General features: G+C 52.1%; 1 protein-coding gene across 1 annotated transcript in view; it reads left to right on the forward strand.

Moving 5' to 3' along the window:
- The first annotated feature begins 1741 nt into the window (after positions 1-1741).
- The window catches only part of LOC144938121 (transmembrane channel-like protein 1), a 91780-nt gene continuing 70933 nt past the window's right edge, over positions 1742-22588 (forward strand). The window contains exons 1-4 of the mRNA XM_078865828.1: positions 1742-1815; positions 3231-3351; positions 15804-16191; positions 16613-16753. Of these exons, the coding sequence (XP_078721954.1) occupies positions 3312-3351; positions 15804-16191; positions 16613-16753 (569 nt within the window). The 5' untranslated portion in view covers positions 1742-1815; positions 3231-3311. The remainder of the gene's footprint in view (positions 1816-3230; positions 3352-15803; positions 16192-16612; positions 16754-22588) is intronic.

Consider the following 22588-nt stretch of genomic DNA (forward strand, 5'->3'; position numbering starts at 1 on the left):
TGGTGGACTGGTTCTGGCTCCAGTCACCATGAGGAGTGGACAGTTCTCCACTCAGGAAGGAAACTGCCACCAACCCATGACACCTGAGCCGGTTCCCCGACCTGCCTGCGGGCCCTCGATACTTCACGTGGCCTTAAAGTGCACAGAGCATGGCACAAGCGCCGTAGTGGCATCACTGCCACTTAGTGGTAAACAGCGGTTGCTACATGTGAGTCCCGAACTTTTCCCGGCGTCACTTGCTCTCATGTTATATTTGCACTGTTTTGTTTGCATTGTGGGTGATGCACCATGCCATTTAGGATTAGGGATTCCCCACTGACACTCGACAAATGTAGTTGCGGTTTTGCCATGCTTGATCTCCGTATTTTATCCGGGGTGAGCACCAGATAGACCGTGTGAGTGTTTGAGATGGAATAAAAGGGGGTGACTGACACCTCCATCACATAGTTGAGTTTAATGTGTGTATATTGCAGTGTGCGTACAGGATGTCACAGGCAATCCGTTATTGATTACAAGCAGACGTCACTTAGCGCGACCCTGTAGAACACTGATTCGCGATAGCGCTCTTTGTCTTGGAGATTTTTTTTACAAAAAAAGAAAATCTAAAAAGCAAAAAAGCACCTACGAGTGAGAAAATGTACCCGCCGCCGTCCTTGTTTACATTCGCTCAGCCAATGAGAGCGTCGTCCACTGGTCCAACCCATACCACACCCCCACGATTTGATTAATTATCACGATTTGTGGTCACGATGAGATAAAAAAAATATTTACAGTGTATGTTTTATTATAGGATCGGGGATAATAGGAGTTTTCACGGATCCTACAGTTGTCACAGATAATAGGAGTTGTGGAAAAAAGGGCAGCGGAAAATACGAGTTCTGGACAGTGCTTTGTTTCTACTTGCATTAATATACCGTTCTACGAACTTGTGTAGAGTCTCCTAAAATATTCTTGATTTTTAAATGACTATATTAATTGCAGAGGATAGTGACACTTGCAAATTGTATACAAAATATATGGTCATGTTGCAAATTCATATATATACTAGCTTATATAACCGGCGTTGCCCGGGCCAACAAAACCCACACCACACCCCCACGACAGATTAATCTCGACAGAAATCAATATCAATGCCCGAAACAAAAGGTATAAATGTTGCCATTATTTTTCCGGATGAACCTGCGTTTGCATTACAGTCACCGCGGACCACCTGAGGACCGTCACAGACCACCGGTGGTCCGGGAAGCACACGAAGAGAACCACTGCCGTATCGCAATAGGAACCGTTATATATATGTGTGGTGTTCTGAGAAGTGCCCGTATGGCATACCATCGTATACCGGCACATTTTGACCACTGCACACCACAGTACAGTAGTGAAATGCCCTGTCATAGACAAGAGCTCCGCAATTTACTTTCTAAACTTCACTCTTGAGGTTTTTGACTAGAAAAAAAATGCCCTTCATTTGAAACAAGTGCAATTTACTTGCGTGAAACCCACTTGTTTAACCAGGCGATATGTCATTCCCCTTGTGCCATGGTTGGGCGGCCACGCTCATACCCGATGCTTTGGCGTACGTAAGCGAATAGCGTGCAGGTGCCGTGCGCAGGGACCGGGTTATGTTCGCCCTTGTGAATGTTTAATGCACCGTGAGCCTTATTGTATTACATTGGGCGTATACAAACCGTGACTCACCGGGGCCCCTGTGCCTTGTGTGTGTGTGCGTCCTCTCCAAGTGGCGTCTGCGGAGTGAGTTCTTGCTGTGAGCGTGCTGCTGGCCTGGCCTGCTCTTCCGTGGGACTCCTCTGCGACCAGGTGCGTCGCATCCTTCCTGCGCCAGGGCTTGTTTATTAGTTTAGTTCTGTAAAACCTGCTGTCGGTACTTTAGCAGCTTCGTATTTGTCACGTGCTCCACTGTGTGTGTTCATGCCTTTATTAAAATGGTGGTTAGAATCGTTCTTATGCATTCTTGGTAACCGAATGAACAAAAAAAACCTGGTAAAAACCGGTTACCGTATTACCAGTTTAACTGAGAAACAAAGGGAGCTGTCACAGTGGTGTAAAGGGTAGCACACTGGACCAGAGGTTGCCGATTTTATTCCATCTCCCGGCACGGTAGTTGAAACAAATGGTGCTTCAAGTTCCTTAAATCTCAGTATACCCAGTGGCAAGGCATGGCTACACCACAATCGATCGAAATTGGCAGATAGCTTGTGGTGAGGTAAACTGGAGATTCTCCCACGTAATTCTTCAACGACGTTTGGCCGGAGCAGAAGGATAGACCAAATATCTTCCAGAGCAGTGGTTCTCAACCAGGGGTACGCAGACCCCGGGGGGGGGGGGGGGGAACGTGGCAATGTCCCAAGAGGTACGTGAGGTGATTCATAAATGTGTGAAATTATATCATACATGAGAGTCATTAGTGAATAATCACATATGAATCTGCCAATATAAAATAACGATACATTTTAAATCCATATGGTAACATTGAACGATATAAAGACCTTAATAAACTCATGGATCGGTAAACAATGCGGGTTTCCAAGAGTAACCAGCAAGCGTGACCAAATTACGTTATGCGTGCAGGGCGTCCGTTTAATTTTATTTATTCGCTTGCAGTTACTCGCTTGTTAGGGTACCTCACAAAATGGACAATTGGTTAAATATTAATGTTCATTATTCATACATTTATTCCTCAGTGCCATGTTGGGTCAGGCAAGGGGTTGTACTCGGTTGAAATAAATTTAAACAAGGGAGATAGGGTATATCCGCCAACAAAAGATTGAGAAGCCGCTGCTCCAGAGCTCCATGTGTGAGAAGGCGATGGCAAGGTGGTAACGCTACACTTACTGCTGCACTGCAATTTATTATCGCTGCACTTTATTAGCTTTTCTTTGTAATTTCGGTATCCTCTGGTCATTCTTGCAAATCCGTATATCCCTGGTCTGTCGAGATCTTACCACCTGGTGACACAAATACACTTGAATTGGGATTGACTCCTGTTATTGAAAAAATGAGGGCTAAATGTAGCACGTAGTGAATTCGACCGCCGTCCGGTTTGTGTGTTCGCGCCTACCAATCGGTGCACTCATCACTCACATACCGGTTTACTGGTCGTCGTTTTACTAATCATAATTTTTACCCATTGCGTGATAATGTAACACTGTTTATTTTACCCTCGACACCAAAAAACGTGTGATACCTCCGTTGTCTATGGTGTGTGCACGTAGTACGACGTATCCCACGCTGTGCCGGGGCTTGCGAGGCACCGCCACTTTGTGCAATTCCACCGTTACACCGAGCCCACAGTCATGCCGAGGCACAAGCGCCTTGCCATAAACGAGAGTGACGGTAAGCCGTGCTGCTGCTGGGCTGTGGTCGACATTGGCACTGGGGCACTGCTGGGGCGGGCATCCAACCACCAAATGTCCATTTTGGCCCAGCCAGATTCACTACCCTTGGCGGCGAATCATCGTTATGGTGGCCCACCCAGTAGCCTAATGTTGCACACTCGAAATAAAGGACGTTGGGCAGGTGCTCCAAATCGAGGGCAAACACATTTATTGTGGTTAATCTGTAGAATACAACAGCACGTGTCACACACAGCAATCTTCACCGAGTCGCCATTAACCACGTGACCGGTGTAAACGTCCGGTTACTCATTAACAGTTTTCTCTTAAATCCACTTCTACTACTGATAAACCATCTTTGTCTTTGACAATAACATTTGCACTTCACTATTCGAATATTACTTTAATCCTAAGCTGTATGTCTATACCATCCACTTACACCCATTATCTGTACTGTATGTGTACAGTATACGTACTGTATTTGTCATCATTGTACAACTTACTACTTTACATGTATTCTATTCTCAATAGCATTGCAAGTAGTCATACTCTGGGTGCATGGGCATGGTTATTGAATGAACAGTATTAGGGCTAGAGAATTAAGAATTACAAGTATAACTGCAGTACGTCATCCTTTACAATGCACAGTGCTAAAACCCCTCCAATTTAATAAATCACAAACTAACAAATCAAAGCCAAGCTTGAAGTCTAGAACAAGTCTAGAACATTTATATAATGATCAAAAACAACCTTTGCGTCCTTTATCTGTAAAATACAACAGCACGTGTGTCACACACAGCAATCTTCACCGAGTCACCATTAACCATGTGACTGGTGTACACGTCCGGTTAATCATTAACCCTGCCAGCCCCACCACAGGCCCAACCCAGTCATCACATGGTGGTGTACACACGTGCATTGTTGTACTGCACAGTACATAAGGACTTATTAAAATGAGTGGTCCATTCCTAATGTGCCCCACTAATCCTCGAGGAGCTGGAGCTGGGCAAGAGTCCTGGTGTGAAACCGATTCACCCTGCAGTCCATTTTCACTGCCGTTTCCCCTCATCGTAACACAATACAGTCGTGTTCTCCTATAACGCGGTAGTAGTTGCGTTCCTGAAGAACACCGCGTTTTGGAAAAATCGCGTTATAATGAATAATATAGCGTAAAGCACAGTCCGCGATAACACATGCGATATGTACGCATGCTGAACAAAAACTGAGGTGCGTGGGTAGCATCTAGCAGCATCCAACAGCACCCCGCCTTGTGTGATGCAACGCCGAGGCAGCCTTACAACTACTTATTCCTACTCGCAATTTTGTTCTGTACGTGACTCATAATCACAGCCATGTATGTTAGAGCCAAATCCGAATACAAACTCCTACATTCTGAGAGCATTCGATACGTGATCGTGTGATGCTAAGCTGTCAAATGAGTATCACACGATATATTTGGTGATGCTGTGTTGGCAAGGGGCGCACAAAGTACATTTAACAAAATAAAACATTTGTCAATAACGCCGTGGCCTTGAAAGGAAATATGTGTATATATATAAAACAGGTGACGTTTCAGGCAATAGCCCTTCTTCATAGCACATTAATAGAGAGATAGAGTGGATAATGATAAGAGTTGGAGGCTGCACTTTACACAATGGAGCTTTGAGAATAACTACATATTTAAAATGTTTTTAAACTGGCATATGAATCAGTTTAACACGTAGGCTTTGGCGACACATTTTATTCATAATACAGTTTTTGGGTTAGATCGCGTTATTTATAAATGTGTCGTAACCAAAAAAAAAAGTGTCACGTTGACAAAAGACAAATAGTTCACTACTTTAGCCCACCGGTGTGTTGAAGAGTGAAACCACAACATTTAAAATTTTTGAGTACGACATTTCGCTGGTAATAGCATCCAGCATCATCGGGCAATTCGCCAGAATGGTGAGGCTCTGCTCTTGCTCCCGGTCTTAAATAGAGCAGCAGCAGGGTGACGTCATCATTTAATTCATCAGGTGCAACGATTTGAGGCAGGGGGGGGGGGTTATTGTAATTATATACTAGATTGGTAATCAGGCAATTGTTACGATGTGAGTTGTAGATTAGTAATTAGTTGTAATGTGTGTTATTGTAATTATATGCTACGTTAGTAATCAATTAATTAGTATGTGTTTCCCCTATAAGGAATTGTAATATGTATTGTTTAATAATATGCTTCCAGGCCGCACTAAGCCTGTAGCTGTCTGAGCGATTAAAGTTATTTCTGTTTTTCTCAATTTCAATGGATTCTCTAATTAGTCTTTGCCAGTAGTAATTAATTTTACACAACACTTCAACGTTATCAAAATCAATTGAGTGTCCCTGTTGGTAAGCATGTTCTGCCACTGCCGACAGTTGTGTTTGAGGTAATTTAATATTTCTTTGGTGTTCTTTTAGTCTTACACTGATGATGTTACGCCCCGTATGTCCAATATAGCATGTGGCAGATGCTATATTGGGCAGACGGGGCGTAACATCAGTGTGTAATAAATCCGCTCCAGACGAGACCGTGTCTTTTGTCTTTTCTTTATTCGTTCCTCGTTTACAGCTCCCTCACATGCTGGGTTCCTCTTTTCCCTGTTACTCCGTTCCCCGAGCTGCCTCGCTTCCCCACACCGCTGGTTGACGGTGTGTGTCGGAGACAGCCTCCGGCCCGCCACGTGGTCACTGGCGTGCCGGTGACACAGATGTGGTTCCTCCTCAGCCCCTCTCCACACTCACCCGGAGCTGTCTCTCTCCACCCCTTTTAACACCTGGCCCACATGATACCATGCAGCCAATCATCAGCCTCGCCCCCTGGAACCTTCCAGATGTTGCCATGCAGCCACAGGCTACGCCCCTGGCTCGGGCTGAGGCCGGCAGAGCCTATTATTATGTATTATGGCCCATTTACCCCCCAGGTGCATCTCTTCATATTACATCACCCCCCCCTCCCCCCCCCGCCCCGGTGTGAAAAGTCAGCCATCTCGGCTGGGAAAAGGGTGATGCACCGTAACGACCCACCGAGATGTGTAAACCCACGAATGAGCATTTAGGGCGCCAACAATGCGCGACTGAAGATAAGGAACGCCAACACGAATGAACATTAGTGCACCGAACAACGCGTGACTTAAGATAAAGAACACCAAAAGCGGCATCGGAAGGGAAGGCGCAACACAACAATCAACTTTTAACGGAATGGAAGTGATTTAGAGCGCGTGCGCGACGCCGGTCCGTCTCCCCCCATGGAACGTGGTCGTCTTGCTGACTGCCCAGCAGAAGGGGGCAGCGGTGCCGGAGCAGGCCCAGCATCCTTCGTGGAAGGAACAGGTCCGGCAGGAGGCCGCTCGTCAGGGGGCGCGGTGTCCTTTAAAGCCTGTGTGTCTGTGGGGAGCAGAACAGGTCCCCCCTGGGGATCAATCGGCAAGCCAGGTAGCATGTTGGGCACATCAGACCCCGGCAGGTCAGCAAGTGGGGATGAAGGGCCAGTGCGTGGTGCAAAATAAGGTTTCAGCCGCGACGAGTGTACATACCAGTGACGCAACCCCGACTGGATGCGAACACATTGGGGATTGTGAACTTCTATCAATTTAACGGGCCCTTCCCAAGGCCTGTGCAGTTAAGGGGATGTACCCACAGGCACCTGCGGAGCCAAGCCGCGTCGCCCACCGCCCATGGCATGTTGCGTCGCGACCGACGAGCATATCGCTCGTTCCGGGCCTGTGTCCGGGCCGTAGCTAGCCTGGCGGCCTCCCGTGCCTCCGTGACACGACAAAGCGACTCGCGGACGTGTTCAGGCAAGGACAGGGGAGGTTCCTTCGTGGGCGTAGCCAGTTGCACTTCAATGGGAGGCACGTTCTCCCGCCCGTACATAAGGAAAAATGGCGAGTATCCCGTAGAAGCGTGCGAGACCATGCAGTAGTCAGACAGAACGCCAGGTTTGTGCAAGTCCCAGTCGGTCTGCTTTGCACTCACCGTGTGACAAAGCATGGCCGACAGGGTATGGTTAAACCGTTCCACCATACCATCCGTCTGCGGGTGGTAAGGGGAAGTGCGAATCTTCTTTGTGCCCAAAGCTGTGCATACATCCCGGAGCAATTTAGAGGAGAAGTTACGGCCCTGGTCCGTGAGTAATCTTTCCGGAGCCCCTTTGTCCATCACGTAGCCATTCAGGAATGCTTCGGTGATGGAGGAAGCCAATTGGTCGGGCAGGGGCCAGGCCATCGGCCAGCGAGAAAAATATTCAACCCCGACCAAGAGGAATTTGTTACCCCTTGCTGAAGGGGGGAATGGCCCAAGGATATCCAGAGCAACTAGCTCATTAATCCGCAACACTTCAATCGATTTCAAGGGCGGAATATATTTCTCACGCGGCGGTTTCCGCCTCGCACATTCCTGGCATGCCTGGATAGCCTTGATGACATCCGCCGTCATACCGGGCCAAAAGAAATCCCGCTGCATCGTGAGCAAGGTTTTCTGCACACCGAGATGCATCAACTTGTCGGCATGCAGCGTGCGGATAAGATCACAACGGAGTGATGTCGGTACCACAAGCAGCGAACAGCCCAACAAGCCATCTCTGCACATAAGCAACCCATCCTGGTTGGTAATCAGCTGCGAATTCCCGCAGGACGAATGAGATCCCGACCCTCCGACCCGATCTCGCAGAGGAGCAAACGAGGTGTCGGCCATCTGCTCACGCTGCCACACCGAGCATGGCAGATGCAGCGTGCTATCAGCCCCAACCGGCGCGGCCTGCCCGTCAACCTTCGGCACAGCACTCATAACAGGGCGGGGCGGGGAGGGCGGTGCTGCGCAGCGATGCATGCCCATCGAACAGGCACAAGGAGGACCCAGGGGCAACCTGGAAAGTGCGCCTGCATTCCCATGGCAGGTACCCTTACGGTAGGTTATGTCAAAAGAAAATTCCTGCAACAACTCCAACCATCGTGACAGCTGTCCAGACGGTTGTTCCAATTTCAACGAGTATTGCAGGGCCGCATGGTCAGTGCGCACGAGGAATTTTCTACCGTAAACATAGGGCCGGTACTGGCGAACACAATGGACGATCGCCAGCAACTCCTGGCAAGTAACGCAATAACGAGTTTCAGTGGGGGATAACACTCTGCTGCCATACGCCACAACCCGTTCAACGCCGTTTTTACGTTGAGACAGAACAGCACCGATTCCGGTGTCGCTAGCGTCTGTGTCAAGGATGAAAGGCTGCGAGAAATCCAGGTAGTCAAGCATCGTTGCGGTAGCCAATTTATCCCGGAGGGACTGGAAGGCCAGTTCCTCCTCCGATCCCCATCTGAACCCCTGTTTCTTGCCCGTCAAGACATGCAGAGGCTTCGCCAGCGTGGCGAAATTCTGAACGAACCGACGATAATAAGACGCAAAGCCAATGAACCGTCGCACGTCACCTATGGAAGTGGGCGTCGGCCACTCACGGACACAAGAAGTCTTGTCCGGGTCAGTGGAGACACCGCCAGAGCTGACGATATGGCCAAGGTAACGGACAGAATGCTGTAACAAATGACACTTTTTGGGCTTAAACTTGAGATCCGCGGAACACATTCTTTGAAAAACAGTCTTCAACCATTGAAGGTGTTCTTCGAAAGTGCGACTAAAGACAATAACGGCATCCAAGTATATTAGGCACGCATCCCACTGTAGTCCTGCCAATACCAACTCCATCAGGCGTTGGAACGTCGCGGGCGCGGCATTCAAGCCCATGGGAAGGCAGTTAAATTCGAACAAGCCTTGCGGCGTGCGAAACGCCGTTTTTGGCTTCGACGCATCATCGAGGGGAAGCTGTCAAAAGCCCGACGAGAAGTCCAGGGTAGAGAAAAATTTAGCCCCCGACAAGGCGTCCAAAGAATCGTCCATCCATGGCAGGGGGTAAGCATCTGCCACGGATATTTTATTCAACCGGCAAAAATCAATGCAGAACCGAAGTCCGCCGTCCTTTTTAACTAACACAACCGAGGCGCCCCAAGGGCTGTTGGACGGCGATATAATGTCAGCCGTCAACATGTCATCCACCACGCCACGCACATGCTCCCTTTCCGCAGAACTCATGCGGTGTGAGTTCATACGTATTGGACCTGCCGCACCAGTGTCAATGTGGTGTAACAAGAGCGAGGTACGACCCAAGTCAAAATCATCTTTGCTAAAGACGTCCGCGTACTGCGACAGCAGTGAGTGCAGCACGTCACGCTGCGGAAGGGACAGGGACGAATTCTCCCGGCACAATTCGGCGATCCATCTATCGTCCGAATCAACAGTACGAGATACGCCCGCAGCCAACCCACGCGGGCGGTCCCCGTCGAGGCCAGTAAAGGCGGTAGTGGCATGGGCCAAAACCGCACCTGCCGGAACGACTACCCGTTCTGGGCCCCCATTCAACACTTGCAAGAATGGGGCTTGTCCGGCCCGAACAATGGTTTGAGCCGCGACAAGAGAGAAAGCCTTAGCCAAGGAATTCGACGGGGATAGCAAAACACCTGCCGTTCCATCCGCAACCTCCAGCCATTTACGGTAACGCAATGAGATGAGCATCTGCGTACCAGGAGGGATCTCTACTGCGACATCGGCAAGCGCGTGAACGGCGGGTTCTGGAGGTGGGCGGCCCAACAGGGACGGTAGGAACCACAGTTTACGTCCTTCAGGCATTTTTAAACAGCCCTGATCCACAAGGATCTTAACAGGCATCCGACGAAGAAAATCGGTGCCCAACAGACAGGGAACCGCTAATGACCACGAGATAAGGACCGAACCTGACGCGGCAATGTTCTATATGGCAATATGGACCTCCACCCGCCCAATGATACCCATGCTACCCCCTTTCGCGGCAATACATTCGTCAAAAGCCGGCTGAACCCGCGCAGCAGGGATGGACAGCAGGTGAAAAATAACATAGGAAATGATGGTGGCCGATGCGCCGGTGTCTACCAAAATACGAACGTCCACCCTTTGAATGATGCCCGGCACCGTAGAAGACCCCGACGCAGCTACGACCACCCGCCGAGCCAATTTCTTCCACTGGGTAATAGTGTGCGCGCCGAATCTACGTATCCACAATTATCATCAGATAGGCCCCCCGCGGTGTGAAGGGATGCATGAGGTGTTGGGATATGCCAGGTGTCTGATGCATGCCGACTTGCCCAAGCAGAATTGCGATCCGCCTCCGGGGGAGAGGATGGAGGGAGAGTCGATGGAGGCAGCGGATGACTGGAACAGCGCCGACAATCTCGAGCGAAGTGGCCCAAGCGGCCACACTTAAAGCATGAAGATGCCGCCGGCCGGTGCCGACGCGGCCGGCCTTCGGGCCCGCGGCATCCCGGCACCGTCACGTCACAACCCCGACTGGCGCTGCGGCACCCAGCGAGAAGCGGCGGCCGCCAAGTCGTCGTCGCTGGACCCGTCCGGAATGTGAAAGACACGAGACGGGGCCCATCCCAGCGGTTCGCCATCCTTGTCCGGGTCCCCCGTCCACGCAGCCATCTGCTCCCAACGGCGCAAGTTGAACTTGGCGTCCAAACACCGAGCCGCCCAGCGGGACGTCAGCAGCCCATGGCCATACACGGGCAGCGAGATCCCCATTTCTTGCGACAGTTCGACCATCCTCGTAAGGATGAGAGGATCGAGAAGGTCGGCGGAGGAATCGGGGTAGGCGGCCATCACGAGCGCCAACAGTGCACCGCGATACGCCAGAGGCGTTTCTTCGGGGCCCCGACGCCGTTGCATAAATTTCCTGTGAGCGGCCGAAGGCGGCTCGTAAACCTCCGCCATCTCAGACAACGCGTCCTTCAGTGTCTTCTTCTTGTCGGCCAGGATGGAGTGGAACACCGCCAACGACACGTCGTCCAGCAGTGTGGGCAAAGCGTCCAACGCCTCGGCCTCCGTCCACGGCACCGATCAATAAGCGGACTCAAACCGCCAAGTAAAGGCGGTCCAGTCACCACCGGCAACAAATTCCTTAATGTTGGGGAGGCGATGGCTGCGTCCACCGTCGTCGTCTCTGGGCGTGCCCGCTCCCGCCACCCGCGCGGCACGTGGCGCTATTAAAATGGCGGCCACAGGCGGCGCGCCTGCGACCGCACCCAAGATGGCGGGCTCACTCCACGCGGCGGGCGTAATGGCGGCCGTCTCCTCCGAGACCCACCGAGGGAGGCCCTGGTCGTCCGCACTCGGCACCACATCCCAAGGCCGTCCCGGGGCAGCAGACGACGCGACCAAAGTGACGAGGTTCAGCAGCACCATGCGGAGAGATTCAATCTGCTCCGCCACCCGCCGCCAACCCTCATCCGCAGCCATAGTCGCATCCGCGCCAGCCTCTCCGTGCAGCGCGGCGCCCGACGCAGCAGCGGTCGCCGCCAGCGGGGCCGTCGCCCCGTGATGCAGCAAGCTCTGGTCGAGGGAGTCATCGTCGTCATCCATCAGCGGATCCGGTGGGTTCTTCTTCTTGAGGTGCCTGGACATCGTTGTTCTTGGCCCAAGCGGTCTCAAAAGTCACTTCTGACACCAATGTAATAAATCCGCTCCAGACGAGACCGTGTCTTTTCTTTATTCGTTCCTCATTCACAGCCCCCTCACACGCTGGGTTCCTCTTTTCCCTGTTACTCCATTCCCCGAGCGTGGCGTCCTCTCGCTGCCTCACTTCCCCACACCGCTGGTTGACGGTGTGTGTCGGAGACAACCTCCGGCCCGCCACGTGGTCGCTGGCGTGCCGGTGACACAGACGTGGTTCCTCCTCAGCCTCTCTCCACACTGACCCAGAGCTGTCTCTCTCCACCCCTTATAACACCTGGCCCACGTGATACCACGCAGCCAATCATCAGCCTCGCCCCCTGGAACCTTCCAGATGTTGCCATGGAGCCACAGGCTACGCCCCTGGCTCGACGTCCCATTGGCTGCGGGCTGAGGCCGGCAGAGCCTATCACTATGGCCCAGTTACCCCCCAGGTGCATCTCTTCATATTACAAGTGTAAGGCTAAAAGAATACCAAAGAAATATTAAATTATCTCAAACACAACTGTCGGCAGTGGCAGAACATGCTTACCAACAGGGACACTCAATTGATTTTGATAACGTTGAAGTGTTGTGTAAAACGAATTACTACTGGCAAAGACTAATTAGAGAATCCATTGAAATTGAGAGAAACAGAAATAACTTTAATCGCTCAGACAGCTACAGGCTTAGTGCGGCCTGGAAGCGTATTATTAAATAATACATATTACAATTCCTTATAGGGAAAACACATACTAATTAACTGATTACTAACGTAGCATATAATTACAATAACACACATTGCAACTGATTACTAATCTACAACTCACATCGTAGCAATTGCCTGATTACCAATCTAGTATATAATTACGATAACCCCCCCCCTCCGCCTCAAATCGTTGCACCTGATGAGTTAAATGATGACGTCACCCTGCTGCTGCTATATTTAAGACCGGGAGCAAGAGCAGAGCCTCACCATTCTGGCGAATTGCCCGATGAGGAGGGGTGCAACTATCCTGGCTTGCCAGGGGAGACACCAGGAGCACTTAGGTGATCCTTCCAGCCCGTCCGGACCTCAAGCTGCTTTCGTCACAGTGATCACCCGCGAGACTTAGCCACCAGCTCCGAGGCCTGCGAGGGCCCTGGCCGTGGGGCCAGGGATGACCACGCTGCCAAGAGGCTGGGACTGCTGGAGCGTCGAGATGGAAATCGCAGCGGACGAGGAGGGGACATGGCGAGAGTCGAGGGCCACGGGTGCCACCCGAGTTGCCGAGGGAGACCGGGCCGACCGAGCCGCCCAGCTAGCGGTCGCAGCAGACGAAAAGGAGGCAGGGTGAGCGCCAAGAGCAATGGACGCCACCTGCACTGTTGAGGGAGCCCGGGACGACCGAGTCGGCCAGATTGCGATTGCAGGAGGCAAGACGGAGATGCGGAGAGAGCAGAGGGCCACCGACACCACCTGTGGCGCCGGGGGGGACTGGAGCAACCAGGCTGACCTGCCGGCGGCAGGGGGAGGTGAGGGGGAGGCACGGCGAGGGGTTGAGAGGAGGGTGGCAGAGGCACGGCAGAGGGGGCAGGTGGCGGAAATGGAGGGGAGGGCGGGAGTTGATGGGGTGGGCGAGGGGGGCCGAGGAGGAAGAGGTATGGTGCCAGGGGGCAGAGGGGCGGGTGCCCCAGAGCGGAGGGTGGGGCACGAGGCCAGGGAGACGCCAGCAACCCTGGGGCTGTGGGAGGCCCGGGGGGAGAAGGTGGCAGTGGACGCTGGACTGGTGGGGGCTGGGAGGCCCCGGGAACGAGCGTGGGGGGGGTGGCGAGGCGGGGCAGGGGCGAGCCTAACACCACCTCACATCAGACGACATAACAGCGTCAGAGTGGCGACGAAGGATGAGGTGGCGGAGGAGGTGACCATCGACCGGGCGACCTTTGTACGGTCAATAGTGATGGGCTTGTTACAAATAGAGCCAACAGGGGCTAGACAATGGAGGGTGCGGCTGAAGACAGGGGGGGGGGGCCCTGAGCCACATCCCGAGTGCCCTAAATATAGGAGGCAGCCGGGGATATGTTGTATATGCGGGACAGCCCAAACTGTGTAGGAGGTGTGGGGGACGCGGACACCTGGCCACAGCATGCGAGGCGAGGGTCTGCTATAGATGCAAGGCACTGGACCACGTGGTGGAAGAATGCAGTGTCTCGGCACAATATAATCTCTGCGGTAGCAGAGAACATCTGTACAGAAACTGTCCGGAATCGTATGCCAACAGGGTTAGGGCGTATGGGGGGCGGGGGATGAGGAGGGGGGCGGGACCAGACTGGGGCCGGATAGGGAATTGGAGAGGGAAGAGCGAGGGGAGGTGGCCGAGCAGCGGCCACCGGCGACGGGCGGAGCGGGAGTAGGAGAGAGGCCCGCGGAAAGAGAGGAATCGACATCGAGCGAGCAGGAGGGGGGGCTGGCGGGGGAGGGGAGCGACGGCATGGGCAGTATCTCCGAGACGACCGTGGAAGACTGGGCGGAGGCGGTAGAGGAGGATGAAGGAAAAGGGGAACGACAGCAGGGGGAAGGCGGCAGCGAGACATGGGAGGGACCAACTGGAAGGAAAAGGAAGCTACAGAGAGCTCCAAAAAAGTCACCCCTTCAGGCAGCACTGAACCCTCGGACTCTTCGCCAGACATGGAGGCCTCGAGGGAGGGGATGGAGGAAATGGTGGGGAGCCGGCGCAAGGGAAAACCTCTGAGAGCAAGGGGCAAGATGAAGCTGCGGGAGCTGGTGAACGAAAGCTGTTACGGAGGGCGAGCGGAGAGGGCGGAGTCGGACTGAGACACATCCCGACATTGAACTTACCATGGCGTCTGTGAATGTGAGAAGTTTGAAGGGAAGGGGGGGAGGGCGATGCGAAGGAGCATTGCGAGGGTGAATGGTGACGATGGTGGGGAAAGGGGAGCGGGGCGGTGGGTGTTGAGGTGGCAGGCCTTTGTCGTATTGTAGGTGGGGGCACCCGCGGATGGAACGAAGATCGGAAGGGGCCTGTCGAGACGTCCGGGATGAAATGTTACTCCAAGTGTTGCTTTCTTTGGGTTTCTTTGTTATTTCCGCTGAGAAGTGAATAAAAACTTTAAATCACAATTACCAGCGAAACAGCGTACTCAAAAATTGAAAATGTTGTGGTTTCACACTTCAACACACCGGTGGGCTAAAGTAGTGAACTATTAGTCTTTTGTCAACATGACACTTTTTTGCTGATTGGCCGTGTCGGGTGGTGGAGAGTTATGACACATTTATAAATAACGCGATCTAACCCAAAAACGTTTATTATGGCATATGAATGGTTACCTAAACGTAGCTATTGAGTAACATACAAAACCCCGTCAATAATCAAACATATTACTACTAAATATACTAATTTATTTCGATTTAAAGCTTTCGTGACTGCAGGGATTCATCTTCTTGGTTCTTTCGGTAAAGTCACGTATAAGTAGGCACACGTTGACTCATTACCTGGCCTGCAATCGGACATGAGTCTGCCAGTCGGGAGCGATGATTGAAATTTTTAACACAATTGAGTAATGTATTGGTAGTTTTCGAATTTCAAAATCAGAATCTTTATCCTGTAGAAATCCGATGAGCTGTGAAGCTGTTTTTCACAGATATTCAGCAGTTTTCACAGATGCCCAGCAGAAAATGGCTTACTCCTTTCAAATTACATCAGTGGATTGTTAACATCCACTCTGAAGCAGACGGTACATTTTCTATGGTCAGTTCACCCCACAGTAATAACCAGGGCAGTCTGCCAGAATCGAACCACGAACCTCTGCAACACACTACCGCTGGACCATGTCACCACGCCAATAAAACACCCAAGAAGCTGCTTTGCCATACGCTTCGACGAACGAAATGACTTGTTGATGTTGCGCTGTGTCCGGAAGTGAGCATTGAGGTTGACGCGAATGAGCAGGGCTCCGACAGCGAGGAGGAGGAGGATGACGAGAGCGACGCGGAGCAAGAAGACGGAGCCGTCGACGGGGAGGAGCGCAGCAGCGAGAGCGAGGACGCTCCCCGTAAACGACGGAAGCGGCCGCCGCCGCCGCGCAAGGACGCGAGGGCCCAGCGCAAGGGCAGGAGAGGGCAGGGTCGCGACAGGGGCAGGGGCAGCAAAGCGAGGCAGAGGCGACAGCAGCAGAGTGACGACGAAGACGACTCGGAGGAAGAGGAGGAGGAGCAGAGTGAGGATGAGGACAGCACGGGTGGCAAGCAGCGAGGGAAGAAGGGCAGCAAGAAAGAGAAGGGCAAGAAGAAAAATAAAGACGCTTCCAAGTGAGAGTTAAAGCACACACACAATGTCAGGTTTCAGTAGAGCCTCGGCACGTACATTAGAATAACCTCCTTGGAGTACAATGGTTCATCCCATGTTATATTTGGTACTTGTACATCATCATTTGTACATATCTCTCGGGAGGATACAACATTGACAACAGCAACTAAACGTAGACTTTAACAGCGCTATAATGTTGGTATAATTATCATTACACAAAGCCATACAACCAACTTGTACGTGAATCAGGCCACCTATGTGTTCACACAGTGGTTCTCGTAATTTGTATAATTTCTCTCTTAATTGAAACTCATTCGAGACACCGCTATCCCTTATTCCGGTTTCCCTTTGCGGTGAACTTGTGTTGCGCTATCCCTCGCGTTACTGTTCTGAGCCGTGACTCCGTTGCATTCCCGATGTTAGTGACAGCGGCTCAGAGAGTGAGATATCTCTGTCAGCGGAGGAGCTGGAGAAGCTGATGGAACAGGTGGAAGAGCAAAAGAAGCTCATCAGCACGCTACGGAACAAACCCTGGCGGATGAAACGGCGTCTACAAACACTAAGGTGCCTCTCCGCATCAAGTGCCCAAGGGTGTCATTTCACTGCGTGTTAGGGTGGATGGAGCCAGGGACGCAGCTACGCTTGGGGGTGTGCAGCAGCGGTATGCGACACATAGGGGCCCAGTCAACCACAAGAGGTCCCCGAATAACACAAGTACAAACATGTCAAGAAAAATAAGTAATTATTAAAATGTGTTCTTTAAAAATGACCTGCGGTCTACCATGGACCAAGCCCAACTAACGCATCTGGCTATCGTGTTAACAGAGCAACGTGAAGTTGCGCGATCCACCCCCTTTGAGGATATCCAAGACCGATGGGGCCGGCATGAAAGCAAGACGCACGATAACTTAATTATGAGTCGTATTGTACCTTTAAACATTTTTTTAAATTAATAACTGTCACTGTGAGACTGTCTTCCTCTAAACCCAATACACGGTGCAACTAAAATAACATCTTTAGTGGTAGCCTACAAAAAACATTCCTAGCTATTTCTATAAAAGTGAGTCTGGAGAAAGGAGGGCACCCACAGGTGGCTGCGCCCATGGGTGGAGCACCCAGCTCCTACCTCGCTGTGATTTATATTCAACGTATAGCAGTCGGAGTGATTGATGATCCAGTTCTCACTGAGTCACTCCACTCGCTGATTCACTCCACTCACCGATTCACTGGCAGTCAGTCGCCTCCTTGTCACTCTTCAACCGCTACGACAGTATCATGGTTACTGTTCACGTGTAACCTCCACCTAATCGTATATATAGAGAGCGCCTTTGTAAAAGGCACTTTAAAAGAATTATAAAATTGTACATTAGATGATAGCGGTTCACATAAAGAGTGGGGTTATTAAAAGCGGTGGTGTAGCTATGGTGACAGCAAGGAGGAGTTGGGGTAGTGATAGGGTTTGGGGTAGTGATAGGGGTTGTGTAGTGATAGGGGTTGGTGTAGTGATAGGGGTTGGTGTAGTGATAGGGGTTGGTGTAGTGATAGGGGTTGGGTAGTGATAGGAGTTGGGGTAGTGATAGGGGTTGGGATAGTGATAGGGGTTGGGTAGTGATAGGGGTTGGGGTTGTGATAGGGGTTGGGGTAGTGATAGAGGTTGGGGTAGTTATAGAGGTTGGGGTAGTGATAGGGGTTGGGGTAGTGATAAGGGTAGTGATAGGGGTCGGGGTAGTGATAGGGGTTGGGTAGTGATAAGGGTAGTGATTGGGATTGGGGTAGTGACAAGAGTTGGGGTAGTGATAGGGGTTGGGGTAGTGACAGAAGTTGGGGTAGTGATAGGGGTTGGGATAGTGATGGGTTAGTGATTGGGGTTGGGGTAGGCCTGGTCGTAGCTGGGCGGGCCGGGACAGGGAGTAGCAATAGGATAGGCAAGGGAGAAGAGATGGGTTTTGATATGGACTCGGTCTATCAGGCTGTTTTGTCTCATCCACCACACTACAACAACAACAACCGCCATTCGCCACTAAGTGGCGGTGACGTCACCACGACGATTGTGCCAGGCCATGTGCACCTTGAGGCCACCACACTACAGGTCACAACAACACACCAAATCACTTACCACTCAATCACTCACTCACTACACTGCAGGTCATAATACACTCACTAATTACTCAATCACTCACCACACTGCAGGTCACAACAACACACCCACTCACTTAACACCCACCCAATCACTCACTCACTTAGAACACTGCAGCTCACAATCTTTTCTGCTTTCTGCTTTTTCCCTCGTACTGCTCCACTTTGGAATTGCCCAAAACACACCAGTGCTCTCAAGCCCGGTGAAAATACCTGGATACTCGTTCCTTATCCCAATCTATACTTGCCAATGCACTAATTATGCTAGAGTGCGCACAGTATTATCCTCTTCTTGGTTCTTTCGGTAAAGTCACGTAGAAGGGAAGTAATAAAATAATAAAAATAAAACATAATAAAATAATTATCACGACGTTTCGGCCACAACGCAAGCAGCCGTCCTCAGGTGAAGAACATGTCTGTCGATAAGACAGAGTCTGAATGACACGGCTTGGAGCGTCTATTTAAGCTGGGAGGGAGGAGGAAGAGCGCCTTGACAAAAGAATTTGCATATGAAGAGGAATTTAGCATATTTATGGGAAATGCAGGAATGCGACTAGTGCTACTTGTGAAATGCGTAGGAGGTGGGCGGGGGGTTTTCAAAGTCATATTGTGCCCATGCATTATGCAGGATTAGCAGCATCAAAGGGAGGGGGTAGGGGTAGCATTAATAAAGGGAAGGAATGTTAATAGTATGTAGCTGCAGTAACTAAACAACCACGTAAAAAGCTAAAGTATAAACTACATAGTATCATCAGTATGCTAAATATACTCTCAATAAGCTGAGCTACTAACCGTAAGTAATACATTACAATTCTAGGTCGCAAAAAATATAATATGCTTCCAGCTAAACTTTTTAAAAAGTTTTCCTTACATCACACGGGTCTATCCCGTACTGTATGCTGCCATGGACAAACCCAACATTAAATTGTATACTGTATTACTATACACTACCCTATGTCTTAGTGTAATATTACACTATGTATTATTCTATGTATTATTCTACCCACCCAACTGTATGCCACAATGCTGTATATTCACTATACAATTACGATACTATTGTAATGCGGGCGTAAGCGACCTTCCGGATGTGACGTCACGGGGGGTGGAGTCATGTGACGTGGGTGGAAGGTTCGGGTCCTTAAGCGGGTAAACCGGAAGGGGAAGGCAGTCGGGGTGTGAGCGGAAAAGAGTGAGGCCACGCGGGCGAGTGTGGAGAGGGGGGGGCGCCGACGGCCATCGGGAGCCAACCCCGAAGATAAGAGGAAGCTGCGGAGTGGTGTGCAGCTGCAGAGGAGACAGCCAGAAGGGCTGCGTGTTAGAGGCAGCGGTGTGGCTGCCAGGAGGAGCTGCGGAGAGAGAGAGAGACAGCAAGAGGCTGTCAGAGCTGCGGAGGGAGAGGAGTTGCAGCGAGTACAGCCAAGGGGGGCTGTGTGAGAGAAACAGCAGCGGAGCTGCTGTTGTGGATCGGGCCGACATTGGAGTCAGCACCGTGGAGAAGCTACAGAGTAAAGACAGCCGTGTGGGTGTACAGCACGAACCGAATAAAGGACACTGAGCCAGACATCGTGGTCCAGTCGTTTATTACACTGGTGTCGGAAGTGCAACGGCATGTCGAAACAAGTGAGGAAGAAAGTTAATCCGGCGCCTGCATCGGCTTCTTCGTCCGACGACGACGAACTCCCTCCAACCACGGATCCTGTTGGGGTGGTGGAGGAGAGCCCGGCTGAGGCGACCACGGGAACGGGAGTGGAGGATGTTGGCGCGGTGGCGGGTCCGTCGACATCATCAGACGCGGATCAACGATGGCAAGCGATGGCGGTACAACTGGAGGCACTTAAGGACGTCCTGGCGCATCTATGCCATCTCGTCGCGCCAGGGACGATGGATGATGCAAGTGGTGCTCCGCGGGCCGCCACGTTGCCTGTCCTGCCGCCGCCATTGCCCACGCGGCAAGAGGCCGCCATTTTGCGCGCTCCGTGGCGCCAAACCGCCATCTTGGCCACGCCGCGGGCCGACGCCATTTTGAATTTGCCATCACAACCACCACCATTGGAAGACGGCGGGAAGAGGAGTCGGAGTCGCCACCTTACAACGGTTAAAGAATTTTCCGTCGGTGGGGACTGGAGCGCGTTCGCCTGCCGCTTCTTGGCGGCGGTACGCACAGCAAGATGGACCGATGCGGAGGCTTTGGAGGTGTTGCCGACTCTCCTGGACGACGAATCTGTCCGATTCTTCCGTTCCATAACGACCGATAAGAAGGCAACTTTATGTGGTGTTTTTCAAGAAATGGCCGATGCTTATGAGCCACCAGATGATGCGCATCGGCGATTCGCTCAACGACAACGAGCACCAGAGGAGTCGCCCGTGGCGTTCAGGGGTGCGGTGCTGGAGCTGGCCATGGCAGCTTATCCTGAGACGCCACAGGACCTGCTCGAGCCTCTCATATTAGGGAAAATGTTGGAGCTGTCTCGGGATCTAGGGATCCCCATGCCTGTGTGTGGGCATGAGAAGCTAACTTCCCGGACGGCTGCTAAGTGTCTCGATGCGCAATTCAACCTCCGTCGCTGGAAACAAGTGACGGCGTGGACGGGGGGGCCCGTCAAAGAAGGGGATGCGCTGGGTTGGAACCCTGCGCAGGCTGTCTATGTTCCGGATGACCGGGGCCCTCAACAACTGACGGCCGTCTCCGCTCCATGGACGGGACGCGGCGGGCCGAGACCGCGCGCGGCGCTACCAGAACGGGGCCGTCAGGAGGCGAGGCCTGCGCTTCGGCGCAACGACGCCGAATGTTTCCGCTGCGGGCGTAGGGGCCACTACGCCAGAGACTGCTGGGCCCGCTTCCCGGCTCCGCCGCAGCAGGAGGCCTCGGCACCGGTCAAGTCGGCTAAAGATCCTCCGAAACAGGCATGTCGGCACGCACCAGACACTCGGCAAGGCTTTACACCTCACCCATCACCGTCGTTGCGCCATCCTAACGTTGTGGTTAAAGCATGCCCTTCGACGGGGCCTTGTCGCTCGGTCACGCAATGGCGCAAGTTGGCACGGAGAGTCGTCGCGGCCGCTACGGGCTCGTCCACTGTACCGGGGTCTATACACGGGGTGGACGTACGCATTTTGGTCGACTCCGGCGCGTCTGCGACTATTATTTCGGATGTCATTTTTCATCTGTTGGGCATCCCGCCGGGGGCTGTGCGTCCGGTTTATGGGTCGTGCGTCGCTGCGAACGGGGGTAGCATGGGTATCGTGGGTCAGGTGGATGCTAAGATATCTATTGGGGATGTGTCGGCCTCGGGTGTTGTGTTGATATCGAGATCTTTGGCGGTTCCTTGTTTGTTAGGCACCGATTTTTTGGCTAAGATGCCCATTTTGATCAAAATCAATGAGAATTGTATTGAACTGCCGGGGGGCCGTCAAATCTCGTTTCTGCCGTCGCCCTGGGGGCGACCTGCTTCGGCCGTACAAGTGCAGGCGCTGTCCGTCGCATCTGTGGACATCCCACCTGGTACGCAGATGCTTATACCCTTGCAGTATCGGAAGCCCCTGCCTGATCGGCTAGGAGCAGTAGGGGTCTTGTTGTCACCGTCCGCCACGATAACAACCGGGTTGGCATTAGTGGGGGCACAGACCATCGTCCGGCCGGATCAATTACCGTTTTTACAGGTGCTTAATGCGGGGGGAGAAAATGTCCGTGTCCCGGCCGGTACGGTTGTGGCACATGCCACTACGGCGTTTGCGACCCATGATTGTCCACATAGCCGGGGAGTTGTTGCTGGGGTTTCCGAGCCAAGGAGTTCGGATGATCGTTGGGTTGCTCATTTATGTGACGAAAATTCTTCCCTGTCCATGGAGCAACGTGGTGCGCTGCGTAAATTGTTGTTGACATATTCCGATGTGTTCAGCTCCGATGATTTGGATTTGGGCCGCACTTCGTTGCTTTACCATCACATTGAGACGGGCGATGCTGCCCCTATTCGATTAAATTCGCATCGGATGAGTCCTGCGGAGCGAGAACACGTACGGGGGGCAGTGGAAGACATGTTGGCTGCGGACATTATATCGCCATCTAACAGCCCATGGGGCGCTCCAGTCGTCTTGGTTAAGAAGAAGGATGGCAAATTGCGATTTTGTGTTGATTTCCGCAAATTGAATAAGATATCGGTGGCAGATGCGTACCCCCTGCCGCGTATGGATGACTCCCTCGACGCATTGTCGGGGGCTAAGTTCTTTTCCACACTGGACCTCTCTTCGGGATTTTGGCAGCTT

The sequence above is a fragment of the Lampetra fluviatilis genome, chromosome 21 (assembly GCF_964198595.1).
Source record: "Lampetra fluviatilis chromosome 21, kcLamFluv1.1, whole genome shotgun sequence".
Classification (NCBI taxonomy): Eukaryota; Metazoa; Chordata; class Hyperoartia; order Petromyzontiformes; family Petromyzontidae; genus Lampetra; species Lampetra fluviatilis.